Consider the following 15,396-nt stretch of genomic DNA (forward strand, 5'->3'; position numbering starts at 1 on the left):
GTCTGTTAGAATGAATTTTGAGTATTGTTTAAAATAATAGTTAGAATTTCAACTTCAAATAAAGTTTACATGGGGAAAACCTCGTCATTTCATTTGAAAAAACTCGGCAAAATAATGTGGCCTAAGCGACTGGTTAGGCTTACCACACTGCACTATCTGACCAAATACAATGCTACCTATTTGCAGAAGAAAGCTCCTTTTTTCCATAGATTGCAATGGGGTTTGCATGGTACTAGTGTCTTTTCTTCCACTCCAATTAAGGAACAGGGTGGCTGATGCTCCTTTTCTCCTACGCCAATTCAGGATCCTGGCATGCTCTCAGTCAGGCATGGGGAAGAAAAGCGCTCTTCTTACAAACCGGATGGGAAACGAATTCTTCTACTGTGTCATAATAGCAATTTACAGGAGGGCACCATTGCAAGTCGAAATGTGTAATTAACCCTGGATTTATCGTTTTCTAAGGGGATACAAACACAAAATTTTAAGAGATGGGGAGGTGAATCTTAGAACCTGCTTTTTAGAAAGTATATTTGAAACAACCATTTTTCCTTCAGTTGAATTTGTGAAGGTACAGCAAAATGATAGTAAATTTGCCCTGCACAGACCCCAGCTAATGATTGAAACATCTTATAACGACAACTTTTGAGGGTACTTTAACAAAACATTATTACATTTTAAAGCAAAGTTGTAAAATATACATAATTTTCTAATCTGTGATAACTTACATAAAGCAATATTAAAAAAAATTACCCTTGTGAATCCAGATCGAAGGTAGTGGGACATAGAACCATCTTCTTTTTCAACAGCGCTGAAAAAATTTTTAAATTCATATGACATCATTTAAAAAAAAAGAGAGAGAGAAATAAAAAGAGCAACAAAAAAAAACTGTCTTTTTACCTCTTTTTGACAATGGCAACCAGACAACTGTATTGACTTCCCTGAAGACTATGAAGTGATCTACAAAATAAACATAGATTTAACAAAAAAATTTTCAATCATTTTACATTAAATTTAAAAAAGTAAATTTTGAAATCTTTTTTTTTAACTATATAAAAAAATGTAATTTTTTTTCAATTATAAACATACATAAACAGGGGTCTGTCTAGGTTTTTCTGAGAGATACCTATTTTGTGAAAATTCAGACATATTTTGTGAAAATTAAATATTATATTAAAAAATCAACACAAAAATATGGTAAAAATATCAACTTGTCGTTTCCTACGGGATACAAAAATAACATTTTTAAAAAAAGTATTTAATGTTTCCTAAAGTTGAATTTGTGAAGGTACCACTAAAAGATAGTAAATTTGGCCTAGATAGATCCCTGATATGTATACATAAATAATTAGATATGAAAGTAAGAAGAAAAAAATAGCTTTTAGTAAATACAAATTTTATAATAAGTACTTATTGAGCAATATATATATCATTCTTTCATTGGGCAATTTTAGAGATCTTTATATCAATAAAAAACATATATCTAAAAGCTATAATACACCAATAACTACAAATTTAAATTTACTTCTATGTGAATGTAAAGACATTAATATTCAAAATCAACTTTGCCAGTTGTTAGAATAGACTTAATAAAAATTTGTTATTGATATTTTCTCAATTCTAATTTTGTTTTCCCAATTGTGGTTTAGTAACCAACTTTTTTAATTACATTTATTATATTTTTCAATTCCTAATCTTTAATAGTAAAAGTTATTGCTTTCATTTTAGATAATTGGGAAGTATATTATTCATAATATAACTAATTAAAAATATAAAATTCTCAACAAAAACGTTTGGTTTATTAAAATAACAGTTTCTAATTAATAATTATACATGAGACGGTGCTCACCCACTTGCCTCAGTTTATGTTACACTTCATTATATAATAAGCAATTTACTTATTTAAATTCTCAATAGAGCAAGCAAAAAAAGATCTATTTTGGTAAACATTTTTCAGGAACTTTTTTTAAATTTAGGGAATTTTCGTTAAAATAAAAATGAAAATAACTGGAAAATGTTTGATTGAACTAGAAAAAAAAAAGGCAAAATTCAAAATCTACTAATAATCCAGTAAATTGACATCTATCTATTTAATAAATTTGAATGATTTATAGATTTACAAAAATAATAAAACCTGCACAATGCTATGGAATCGAAGAATTTCGACTGTCTTGAGTCAATAAATACAAGATGAGGATGAATGCTTTGAAATGATTCTGTGGCAGTTTCAGCTGTATATGCTATGGTGCACTCACAACATAATTTTTCAGCAGCCCATTTAATAGCGTCACTTTGTGCATCATCTTTGCCAAAGACTAGAAGAGCCTAAACAAAATCACATAAAACAAATTTAATTATAAAATAAAAAATAAAGTATGAATGAAAAATTATAATACAATTAATGTGAAATGTCACAATTATGCTAAAATATGGCGTTTTGTGGCAAAATAAAATCTTTAGCATAACTTGACATGGATTGCGGATCAGGTAGACCACTGATAATTTATTTTAGGATGGTAAGGATTAAATTTTTGTGGTCCCCAGAAAATTAATTTAGAGCCCTGTTTAGACATCTTTATTTCAACTGTATTGTTTAAATTAATCCCGAATTATAAGTCGAATTTTATCCAGTTGCAAAGCATTAAAATTTTACAAGAAAAAAAATATTTCAAATAATAACAACAAAACAGAAATCTGACAATTTCAAGAATAAGAAAACAAATATAATAATTGGGCTATGTTTTTGATTTTATTGAGTTTATTCAAAAATTCTATGAGAATATAAGACCTCACAAATGAAATAAAATAATTAAAGAAAATTTAACACGTAAAAGAATTTTATTTTGCATAAAAACATCCCTATCTTAAGATGCTATTCACATATAAAATTGTTATTTATCTAATCAGAGTGATTTAAATACATTATAGAAACATAATAATCAGTTATTTAATGAGCCAAGAGCAAAAATACAAAATTAGGTACAATAACAACAGTTTTAAATTTAGTTTGCTGAAAAAAAATACTAGCAAAATAATTTTGATAGATTAGAATCAGGTTTTATGAAAGCATTTCCTTTATAATGCTTCTCAAAGTTAACAATTTATTTGGTTTAAAATACAGCAACTGATATAGTTCCCAGTGGCAGAATCGTGGCAACACGGCGACGTTCTTGCAGATCGTTACTGAGTTCTTGCAGAAGGATTTTTCCTTTGGGAAATAAAAAATTTTGCATTTTCTTTCTGCAGAAATTTTTGAAAGATTTCATCTTTTCTACAGAATTATATTCAAAAGATACTTTTCTTGTGCATCGGAGTGGGAAAAAAAATGTTTGAGACTTTTGTATTCTCATTGTAGAATAATGAAAAATAAAGAATAATGAAGTAAAAAATTTAATTTTCTTTTCTGTGGAAATTTTCGTTCTAATTTTTTATGCAGTTATTACTACAGATTTCCACACAGCTTTTAAAATCTGATATTATTTATCAAAACAAGTAAATCTTGAAATGAAAACACACATTTAGCAGTCCCTTTTTTGAAGAGTCCACTTCAAAAAGGGGTTCTATCTTTTTTTTTTCAGCAGTCACTGCTACAGATTTTATTTTTTTAATGTGATGATGCGAAAAAGGAAATAATTAGTGTATTATCTAAAAAGGAAAATAATTAGCGCGTTATCGTTCTACAAAATGCGAGAATATCACCCATAATATTAGAATAAAAAAAATCACATATTTAATTTTAAAAAAAATTTATTTGATCCAATTGTTATTTATTTAATTTTTTTGAAGTTTGTATACTTGTTATGTTAAATATCTTGAAGAAAGATATTAGTATTAGAGAGGTACGTGGCAGAAAGCCTGAAAAAATTCTGATACAGAATTACAGTTATAAATTAAAATAAAGAATATGAATAAGCATTAAACATTTTCACCTAACAACCTAAGTCAGCCTAAACACAATAATTGTAGAAAAGTGCGACGAGCTCTGAGCGTTAGCTTATAGCTTTGTATTTCCATTAATGAAGATTATGGTTGAGGCTAAATAGATAGCAGAAAGTTGCAGTGAAAAGTCAGAAACGGTTTGTGGCTTGAAATTCTCGAGATTTCCGAGCGTTCTGAATTGAACTTCTGTTAGTGACGCTGTGTGGGTATCTCGATCCTGAGATCTTTACGAGCTTTCTAGAAAGAGGGACCAGGAGAGGGATTGTTCGTGTCAACACCTCATCGTAACTCGGGAGATTCGGGCTATGTATCATATTGCACTTGTAAGATCACGTTTGTCGAAAAGAGATTTAGTTCTGGGTCTGGCAATTAGTATACCAAGATTTCGGGAATTGATAAGAGGGTGGTAATCTTGAGATTCATCAAGGTGAGGAAAAGAAAAGAAACATTTTCAACCTTTCTATACACTAAGTTCCTTAAGGAAGGTTTGGCTAAGGTCTTGAGGTGAGGAAAAATGTGAAATGAAATTTTGCTTTGGCACTTGTTTTGCAAGTTGGTAGACAGAAGGATCGAGCAAGCCTGCGAATGTATGTAATTTCAATGAAATAGAAGAACCGAACAGCTGTCCGTTAGAAAAATATAGTGGTCGTTGCTGGTAACGCAATGTTTGAGGCGAGGAAAACGGTCCGTCCTATGGCGGTAAAGACCGATGTATGCGGAAGAAGTTGACCTGAAATAGTGTAACCTCTGGAAGTAGAACATTCCCACTCCAATTTTGTCTGATTGTTTGGATCCATCGGTAGCCAGAACGATGCGATGAAAGAAAGATGTGACGAAAGAAAGATTCTAACGGCGAAAATCTTCTAACGAAGCTCGAATCTGCAACGGGACAAAATTTTTGGTTCGAAATTGCAAATTATATATAATTTAAATAATAAATATAAATGAAAACATTTTGAAGGGTTATAGTTGTTGTAGTTCATTTACGTCGCACTAGAGCTGCACAATGGGCTATTGGCGACTGTCTGGGAAACANTGGGCTATTGGTGACGGTCTGGGAAACATACCTGAGGATGATCCGAAGACATGCCATCACAATTTTGATCCTCTGCAGAGGGNTGTAGACAATTTTGGTCACTTTTCTGATTTAACTAGTGAGGCCATGCATATTTTAAAGATGGCGGTTATCACTATAATTTAAGGATTAAGATTCAAAATCTAATAACAAAAAACTATGTTTATTCAGAGGAAGTTTTTCTGTTTGATTCTGCATTTTTTTACTTGCTTAGCACTATTACGTCACACTAGAGCTGCACAATGGGCTGTTGGCAACGGTGTGGGAAACATACCTGAGAATGATCCGAAGACATGCCATCACAATTTTGATTCTTTGCAGAGGGGGTGGCACCCCCACTTCGGTAGCCCGACGACCTGCAAGTGAAGCCGAGCACTTTACGGTAGAACAGTTTAACGAGGACCAATACCGCAAACCCTCGGTCCCTGCACAGATTGATCCAAGTGGTCACCCACCCGCTCACTGACAGCAGAGAGTGATGCTTGACTTCGGTAATCTGCTAAGAACCGTGTCTTAACGATAAGTCCACTGCGGGACACATTTTGAAAGGATTTGAGTTAGAGTGTGATATTCAATGTTATCTTGAGAAATGTTCTTGCTGGTCATCCATTTATGCATGGATGGTATAAGCTGAGTCATTTTACCTTGTGGAAAGCGGGAAGGAGGGAGATGTAAGTGATGGTAAGCTGATGAGGATAATTGGAGGCAGATGAGACGAAAGTAAAATTTTGCAGAAAGCCACTTATGTCGTGAAGCTAATGTACTCACTCCCGCTTCTTTGAAAAGTAGTGGAATGGGTGTCCATCATGGTAAACCTGTTGCTACTCGAAGTGTAGCATTATATAATGTGTCGAAGGTTCGTAGACTCGTTTGGTTTGAAAAAGAAAAGATGTGGCTATCGAAGTCAAGGACACTCTTAATGCATGAATTGACAGTTCGAAATAGGTGATCTGATTAAGCACCCCAACGTGTGCTAGAGGTTCATCGGTGAATCGGAGTGAAACGCAGACAGTTTTCGTATTTTCTGTTTTAATTCCCTAAAATGATAGTGGAAGGTCACGTTGCTAAAGAAATATAGGCCAAGAATACGAAGGTTTTGGACCCACGAGGGATGGGTTTGTTGAAGATATTAAGACTGAAAGTTTCAGCAACCATCGTCTTCCAGATTAATTAATTGCGGTACTTTTTGCCGAGACAATTTAAAAGTTTGAATCCTTGCACCATTTAATTTGGAGGAGAGAAAATTGCATCTTTTGATTCACTTTATAAATGATTTCTGCAACTGCAAGAAGGTAGATATTGTCCCCAAAGATGAGACATAATATGTTAGCAGAGAGAACAAGATAGAGGTCAGATATGCAAATCATGAAGAGGAAAGGGGAAAGAACTGATCCCTGCAGAACACCTCTGTTCCGTAGTTAAAATTGCTGAAAATTGGCTGATAGTAAATTCTGCCACCGCATGGCTGAGTTTGACAAAATTGTGAAGAGAGCAACTCTGCCAGTTATACCGGATTATTTTAGCACATTACAAATTTCTTTTCTTACGAAGCCCGCAGGACTTCATGATGGAGGATGGTAAGTACTGAATCTACCCCTTTAAATGGGGGGGGGGATCCGCATTGATGAAAGTGGAAGACACCAATCCTTATTGAAAAGTCAGGAGCCGTTTTAGAAGCATACGTTCGAGAATTTTACTCAGAGTAAATGTTAGTGATAGGTCAGTAAGATGACACAAGGTCCGTCGGTTTGCTTTTTTATGGATTAGAATGACGCGGGGTAGTTTTAAGGAGTCTAAGATTTTTCCAGAAACCCAAATACATTACAACTTATCCTAGAGTTTCCTTTGAGAGAGAGAGCACAGCACTTTTAAAGGAATTTTATCTGGTCCTGGTGAAGAGTTGGTTGAATATCTGGTTCGCTGCGTTAAGTCCAAGGGGAGGCTGTTTTTAGTTTATGGTTTAGAGTAGAAGGCAGCGAACGCGTTTGCTTGTGCCAAGGCACTATGTTATTCATTGTGATGGTGTTCGAGGGTGCATTTAGGGTCTTATTAGTTCAAGAACTTTTAGGCTAGAATTGGTCGTTATTTTGGGAGCAAAAGATTCTAGGGATATTTCTGGTTCTATTCCTTTTAGTAGAAATTTGGTGGACAGGTGTCCGTTTAAGATTGTTGATTTTACAGGTCTGCATATAATTTCAGTTATTGAAGTTGCGGTATTGATAGCGGTTTCCAGTACGTTGAGCATAGAAGAAGTTAGTAACGGAGTGTAAATTTTAAATATTTCATTGGACCTTTAAGTTTTAAATCCAGTTCTTCTCTCAGGTCTGCTAGTTTTGACTTGTGTATGCTGGCTTGCCCATTCGTTGATTCAACGAAGATGATGTAATTTCTAACTCTGTTTCCCGTAGCAAATTTTAAATTATCAGCAATTGGTATTTCTGGAGAATATGAGTTTGACATTAGATTAGCCATAATTGATTTTTTGAACCCTTATGATTCTGGTCTAAGAAGAGTTATCCGTTCCTTCAGCAAAACCAAAATGTCTACCTTAAAAGTTGAAAACGACTTACTTGTTAGTATTAAAAAAATAAACTATATAATAATCCAGTTCAGAAAAGAAACAAGGCGACATTTTTTCCGTTTACCCAAAACCAAAAATTATAGCTCATTTAAAGGATAAATTCGGATTTCCAGAACTTCAAGTCAAAATTCTCCTTTTTTTATTTTTACCCCTTTCGTGCTGATCTCGTCGTTCATAACAAATGATTATTTACTTTATAAACTTCTAGCTATCCATTTTTGCCGAGCTTTCAACCTCAAACTAAAATCTCATTAGTTTTTTCTTAATAAAAAAAGTCACGCATGTACAGTTTAACACCTTTTTTTTAAAACTCGTTTTCGCATTTCGGAATTTATGTTACCCTAATTATTCAAAATAAATATGCAAAAAATAAACGAACCACCCAAAGTAACTTTCTGATGATCGAATTTTCATGGTCAAGTATTCAATCTTAATGGTTCAAAGGATTTCAACTTTCAAAATCAGACACAAAAACGCACTTTCTCTGAATAATACATACCTTTTTTTCGACGGATATGAATTTCTGACCCTTAAAATATCGGAATTGGCCACAATCTGGTCCCAACAGCTTGCGAGTTTAACTCAGGAGAGCGGTTTGAAGTTTGGACTCCTTAATGCTAATTTTACTTTTTGCGTACTTCAGATCTCGAGAACTTTTCAAGTGAATTGAAAAATTTTGGACACGATTATAAAATATAACGTTTTTTTGGGACACAACTATAAAATATAACATTTAATTTCACGCAAAATATAACCAACCTTTAGTAAGTATTTATTATTTTTTAATATGTAATTTCAATAATGGTCCTAAAATGTTTGAATTGTAAGGTATACCAAATTTTACATAACTTCAAAGGATGTAATTTTAAATGGCAAAATACAAAATTTGCGCAAAATCGGTAGAATAGTTCCAGGGAAATCAAATTTTAAAAATACGACTTTTTCAAATTTCGATTGTGATTGCATTAATCACGACCTCAGTTTTAGTTAAGCTGAACGCAGGGAGTAGTTTCAACTCCTCCATAAAGACTCTCATTGATTGATTTTGAAAAGTCTGTAGAAGCTTTATCACTTTAGCAGAAGCAGAGACAAGCATTTTAATACAAATTGGTTGAATATATGTTTCATAAGTTTATTTTAGTATGTTTCTACTGCAGCCTAATATGGCAGCAGTAAATTGCTTAAAATTGGCAGCCTTTTCTCGGCTTTACAAATTACATACTCAGCATGTTTTGCGATGTTAATTTCTTCAGAAGTTCCAAGAAGAACCTCTAAGTAGTAGGTTTTTAAAATGGTAAGCCAGTTAAGAAGTAAATTGTTGGCGATTATAAGCATAAAATATTGGATAGTAGTCATATCAGTGTTTACAGGCATGTTTTTCATAGACCACTGTCCAAGTCTCTTTAGTGCAGAATTTAAAACTAAGTTGGGTTTGGTTTGTTCTTCTTTAGCAAAGGCACTCTAGAATACTAAGTGAATAGATTCGCCCTAATTAAGCCATCAGTAAGATTTTGATAAGATTATTCATATAGATATCAAATAAAATTAGGATCAACACATTAGGATCACTGAAGAAACCTTAAGTTCTGTTTAAAGCTTGAGAGATATTCTCCAAATCGGGTTGAACAAAACCGCTGCGTTAAGTCCTTGATCTACATTAACATCTTACCAACAATACCCATGTTCTGTAACTTCTGAACAGTACGAACGCTCCAGATATTATCGAAAACAGCCTTTGCAGAAGTGTTCTACATATAATCTAACTTTTCGTTCCAGAGAGGTTTAAAATTAAATTGCCGACCCATGGGAATACATTTCTTAGCACTAGAAGAAATAGTTATTTGAAAACTTTAAAATGTGGAATCAATGCTTTTGGTTGGAATCAAAATGTTATTCAGACATTTAAAATTATCCCAGAGTTTTTGCGTGAATGCATCCCAATTAGCCTTTTCAAAATACCATATGGTTTTAGTACCTTTAAAGTTTTTTGAATTAATGCACATAGTCAAAGTTTCTGATTCTGATTAGTAATACAAACATTTTTTTATTAAATATGTACAAATACTTCCAAAGATTTTTCTCACAAGGTTAAATTTTCATTACAATTATTTTTTTAAATATCTATGAGTATTTTTTAAATATTTTGGATAGTACTAGTTTTATTATTTTTTAAAGTAAATATCCAATATTAAAAAACTCGCTATATAATTAATTTCAAAACTTATGTAGCTTTAAAATTATTTATCATATTTATTTAATTTGCGTAAAATTATTTACCATGAAAATTCAGTAACTTGTGAATGAAAATTCTCAATTAAAAATTTCATTTCTCTAAGTTAATAAAATAATAATATGATTAAAAGTAAAATTCGTATTGAGAATATGAATCCAAATATGCTTTTACGCAAGGTGTTATGGGCCTTTCAATATAATGAAGAGAAAGGAAAGGAAGTAGAGGAAGCAGAAACTTGTCTATGAAATGCTTCTTTGCGCCTAATATTTCTGCGGCTTCCATACCATCCACTCACATTCAACTAAACCAATTTGGGTGAAAATATTTTACTTTTTATAAGGTTAAAAGTTTGAAAAAATAGTTAATCGCATTCATTTACGAACAATAAAGTAAATTCTTATAATTTTGAAGTAAAGAATTGGATTATTCAATTTCAAAGCTAAATATACTTAATTCATTTATTTTGTCTGTTATTTTATTGAGAAAATACTTTTGAGGATCTTTTATTATTAGTCCACTCAAGTTTGGCAGTACCTGTGAGCAGCTTGAAATAAAATCTTATTTTAAAAATTTAACTACCCACAATATTTTTTTTCTCCTTTCAATAAAAAATTGCAAAATAAAAACATTTCAAATTTAAATTATTATAAATTCGGGCTTTTCTACGCACAGGTTTAATAAAATGACAAAATTATTTGAGGGTATAGAGCAGGGGTGGCCAACTTGTGGCTCTTTGAAGGATTATTTGTGGCTCTCGATAAATTTAGCCGAGTTCCCTTTTCATTTTTGTGCTATCAAAATGTCTTTTGAATTACTGAGAACAAATATGAAAGGCTAAGTGCAACGTTGTTCAATTCAAGGTGAGGTTTCCATTTCCAATATAATTATGACACAAAAAGCATCTGGAGAATTAGAACTAATAAAGATGCAAGAAGAGCAAGCTCTGCAATTAAAATGTAAGTCGACGTCGATTACTGAATTTTGGATATTTGTACCAGAATCGAAGTATCCTAAATTAAAAAAAGGCTGCTTGTCAAATTATTCAATATTCGGAACAACGTACTTATGTGAATAATTTTATTCCACTTTAAAATTCGTGAAATCCAAACACCGATCAGTATTAACTAACCAGCATCTCAAAGAAAATACTGAGAAATGCTGTCACCAATTATTCACTAAATTTTAAATAATTATCAAGAGAAGTAAAATAATTATCTTATAATTGTCGTTTAAATTTAAATTCAATACACATATTTTGTACTTTGACTTTTATGTTTTCAACAAATATAATTTATGTAAAAAAAAATTAATGTCTTTTTTGCATACCTTTTAAATACGTATTTAATTGCGGCTCGTGAAAAATTTCAAATTTTGAAAAATAGCTCGACTATGTAAGAGTTTGGCCACCCCTGGTATAGAGTAACAGGAGAAATTGCATAGATAGTCCCTACCCACAACTTTAAATAATCTTCCGTCCCATGAATAAAAACGATAGCTGCGCCATGAAAAATACTAAAAAAGAACTTTCCTTTCAATTCCAAGGGAGTCTCCTCGTTTAATATCCTTTTATTTTTACCGTCATATTTCCTTTCCTGAATGAAACGGAAGGAAAAAGAGAGAAAAAAGCCTTTGGACACGTTATTTGAAGGACCGATGATAAATACGTTATCTAATGAATCCGAATGTTCTTTTCCTCTATGAAAAAGTTTTTCTCTTCATGAATATTGAATAGAAATTTTAAGCCATGTAAGATTTTTAAGCTTTCACAAATTGTATCTTATTGTAAAAAAGGACGCATAAACTTGTGATTTTTTAAAAAAAGGAGTGGAGTTGTTGGGAGATTGAAAGAGCGGAAAATATTTTCAAAATTTAATTGCTTTTAGTGTTAATGGAAAGTCTTGAAAGTTTTTAACCCTAAATTTAAAAGAACGAAATTTCATAGTTATTGGGAATGGAATAAAGGATCTTTACAGCATGCCAATCGATAAAGGTAAAATTGAGCAGTTATCATTATGTTTTTCCTCAGAAATTTAAGAAAAATATAAATAGCTTAGTGCTCTTAAAAATAGTATTTTTAATGTACATAAAAATAATTTTTGAGTGTGTTAACAATAGAGTTTTTGACGACTTTTTTTAAATAAATATTTATTGAACATATTTTATGTAACATTATTTTCTTTAAAAAAAAGGCCAATCAACCATTCATACTAATATTTATTCCAATTCACCTTCAATTGCACTTTCAATAGGTTTTCCAGATAAATAAGGAGAAAATTTTTAATTAGTTTAAACTAAAATTACAATCCGTGATTATTAAAAGAATAAGAATGCTGGAAGTTCGGAAAAGCACTGAAATGGGCGAAAAATAGCTCGGGATAAAGTTTTATACCGGAAGAAAGAATATTTCGCCACGGGAATGTTATATTTAATCATTCAATTACCATGTTAACCTTTCCCCCTTAATTATCCCGAGTTAATTCGGGTACGTAGATATTGCAAATATTTATTATCCCGAGAAAACTCGGGCGTAGCAGAATTTGTCAGTACATTTTGCTTTATCGTGTTTTTTTACTCGGTAGGAAGCAAAAATCATAATCTGTGATTGGAAGTTTGCCAAGTTTTATTTGGGAGTTATGCTGTTGGATTGTGGAACTGCACATACGTTTTGTGCTATTGTATATACCAGAGGTGGCCAACCTGCTGCTCGCGAGCCACATGCGGCTCTTTGAAGGATTATTGGTGGCTCTCGATAAATGTACCCGAATTCCCTTTTCATTTTTGTGGTATTATATTTCTAAAAAATTATTATCGTTCCTTGACGAATCGACAGATATCACAGATCTTCCGCAATTGGCGATTTTCATACGTTTTGTTTCACCTGACTGCGTTGTTAAAGAAGAATTATTAGATTTTGTAGCACCTTAAAAGTTAACACGCGGTGTTGATATTAAAAAGCATTGCAACTGATAGAGCTAAGGCAATGCTGGGTAAAAAAAATTGGTCTTATTGGGATTTTAAGAGATGATTCTCAAATTCCACAATTCATACCGATTCACTGCATAATTCACCGAGAACATCTCGTTACAAAATATTCAAAATATCCTGATGTTATGAAAACAGTGTTACACATTGTAAATTACATTCGCACCAATGCAAAAAATCATCGACAATTCAAAAATTTCCTTAAAGAATTAAAGGACGAGGAACTTTAAAATGACATTAATTTCTTTTGTTTTGTTAGATGATTATCTAGCTACAACGTATTAAATTGTTTTGTAGATTTGTTTGATTCGATAACTGCATTTTTAAAAGAAAAGGAAATAACCTATTCAAAATTAGACGATGACGAGTGGTTACAAAACTTAATGTTTTTAACTGATGTCATGGAACATTTGCAAACACTGAATTTACAATTGCAGGGGAAAGATAAAATAATATCTCACAGTGTATATTTAGTTTTCAAACTAAATTATAACTTTTTCAAAAGGACATAAAAAAATAAAACATTTTGTCATCTTCCTCGAATTAAAAAAATTTGTTCCAATATTAAACAAGAAAAACTCAACGAGTATATAAAAAAGTTAGAAGGAATATTGACGAAATTCCAAAATAGGTTTCAAGACTTGAAATATTTTAAATCGGCTCTTGATTTTTTTCTGAATCCATTTGAAATTATCATCATTCAAGGTGAGATTTCCATTTCCAACATAATTACGACCCAAAAAGCATCTGGAGAATTAGAATTAATAGAGATGCGAGAAGATCAAGCGCTACAATTTAAATATAAGTCGACATCGATTACTGAATTTTAGAAATTTGTACCAGAATCGAAGTATCCTGAATTAAAAAAGGCTGCTTGTCGAATTATTTCAATATTTGGAACAACGTACTTATGTGAGGTCCGAGCAATTAACTAACCAGCATCTCAAAGAATTACTGAGAAGTGCTGTCATCAAATTTTAAAGAATTATCAGGAGAAGTAAAATAAATGTGTTTAATTTTTAATATTTAAATTCAATACACAAATTTTGTATTTTTATTTATGTTACAATAAGCGAAAAATTTCAAATTTTGAAAAATGGCTCGACTATCAAAGGAGCTTGGCCATCCCTGGAATATACGATGGTTGCTGATTTACACAGCAATAAGAGTAGGGAAAAAAAGGCGTATTCCTTCACTGACATTTGAAAAGTATCATTTTGTGTTGTTCCTTGTTTTAAGAACTATCATACAAAGACTAATATTTAACTTCTGTTCTTTGGCCGAGATAAATCGGGATAGTCAACTGATGGTAAATTAAATATTTCTTACTCACAAAAATTAAAACTATAACTTAAAACTTGTGTATTATGTTCTGTTTTAGTTTCTTGTATTTATTAATAAAATAAAAAATATGTTGATTTTTTGAATTTTTCTTCTTCAGACTAATTGGTAAGGAAAGTGATTAAAATATACAATGTATAAAATAATATTAGTTAAAGACGTAAATGACAACCCATAAGGAGAACTGATGAAGATGGATTACAACAAAAGCGTCCATAATGCATAGGGTGCAAAAAAGTGCTGGCTTTTAAAAAATTTTTTTTACCAGCTTGCTCTTTAGAAGTTTTTTTTTCTTTCAAAACAGATTTTTAAACCATTTAATTAAAAATGCTTTTATTATATTCCTTATTATTATTATACTTATTAATAATCTATAATNCAGGGGTGGCCAACCTGCGGCTCGCGAGCCACATGCGACTCTTTGAAGGATTATTAGTGGCTCTCGATAAATGTACCCGAGTTCCCTTTTAATTTTTGTGGCATTATATTTTAAAAAATTATTATCGTTCCGTATGTGTTTCAAAATGCCTTTTAAATTACTAACAACAGATATTAAAGACTAAGTGCAACATTGTAACAAATTTTATTTCCGTCCAAGTTCAGAATGATATGACTAATCGAAAACTGCGTGAACGAACATAAACAGTGGCGTAATTGTCCGTAAACAACCGACTCCAGACCGATTAACACGATCTACTAATAATTTATTCCTTTTTTTTTTTAGAAGAAAAAGTCAGCTAGAAGGAATATTGACGGAATTCCAAAATCGATTTCAAGACTCTAAATATTTTAAATCGTCTCTTGATTTTTTTCGGAATCCATTTGAAATTAACACATTTCAAGGCGAGTGTTTTTCATTTCCAATACAATTATGACCCAGAAAGCATCTGGAGAATTAGAATTAATAGAGATGCAAGACGATCAAGCTCTACAATTAAAATATATAAGTCGACGTCGATTGCTGAATTTTGGAAATTTGTACCAGAATCGAAGTATCCTGAATTAAAAAAGGCTACTTGTTGAATTATTTCAATATTCGGAACAGCGTACTTATGTGAATAATTTTATTCCACTTTAAAAATCGGTAAATCCCAACACCGATCAGTATTAACTAACCAGCATCTCAAAGAATTACTGAGAAGTGCTGTCACCAATTATTCACCAAATTTTAAAGAATTATCAAGCAAAATGAATATGTTTAATTTTTAACATTTAAATTCAATACACATATTTTGTACTTTTGCTTAT

At 31.7% G+C, this 15,396-nt stretch overlaps 1 protein-coding gene across 3 annotated transcripts in view; it reads right to left on the reverse strand.

Moving 5' to 3' along the window:
• LOC107437356 (high affinity cAMP-specific and IBMX-insensitive 3',5'-cyclic phosphodiesterase 8B) overlaps positions 1 to 15,396 on the reverse strand; it is a 358,938-nt gene that overhangs the window by 38,369 nt on the left and 305,173 nt on the right. For all 3 annotated transcript variants that reach the window (XM_043039401.2, XM_043039399.2, XM_043039408.2), the window contains exons 3-5: positions 2,132 to 2,322; positions 898 to 957; positions 751 to 808 (exon numbers count right to left, since the gene is read on the reverse strand). In XM_043039401.2, coding sequence (XP_042895335.1) covers positions 751 to 808; positions 898 to 957; positions 2,132 to 2,322 — 309 coding nt within the window. The remainder of the gene's footprint in view (positions 1 to 750; positions 809 to 897; positions 958 to 2,131; positions 2,323 to 15,396) is intronic.

This window comes from Parasteatoda tepidariorum, chromosome 7, assembly GCF_043381705.1.
Source record: "Parasteatoda tepidariorum isolate YZ-2023 chromosome 7, CAS_Ptep_4.0, whole genome shotgun sequence".
In the NCBI taxonomy this organism is placed as follows: domain Eukaryota; kingdom Metazoa; phylum Arthropoda; class Arachnida; order Araneae; family Theridiidae; genus Parasteatoda; species Parasteatoda tepidariorum.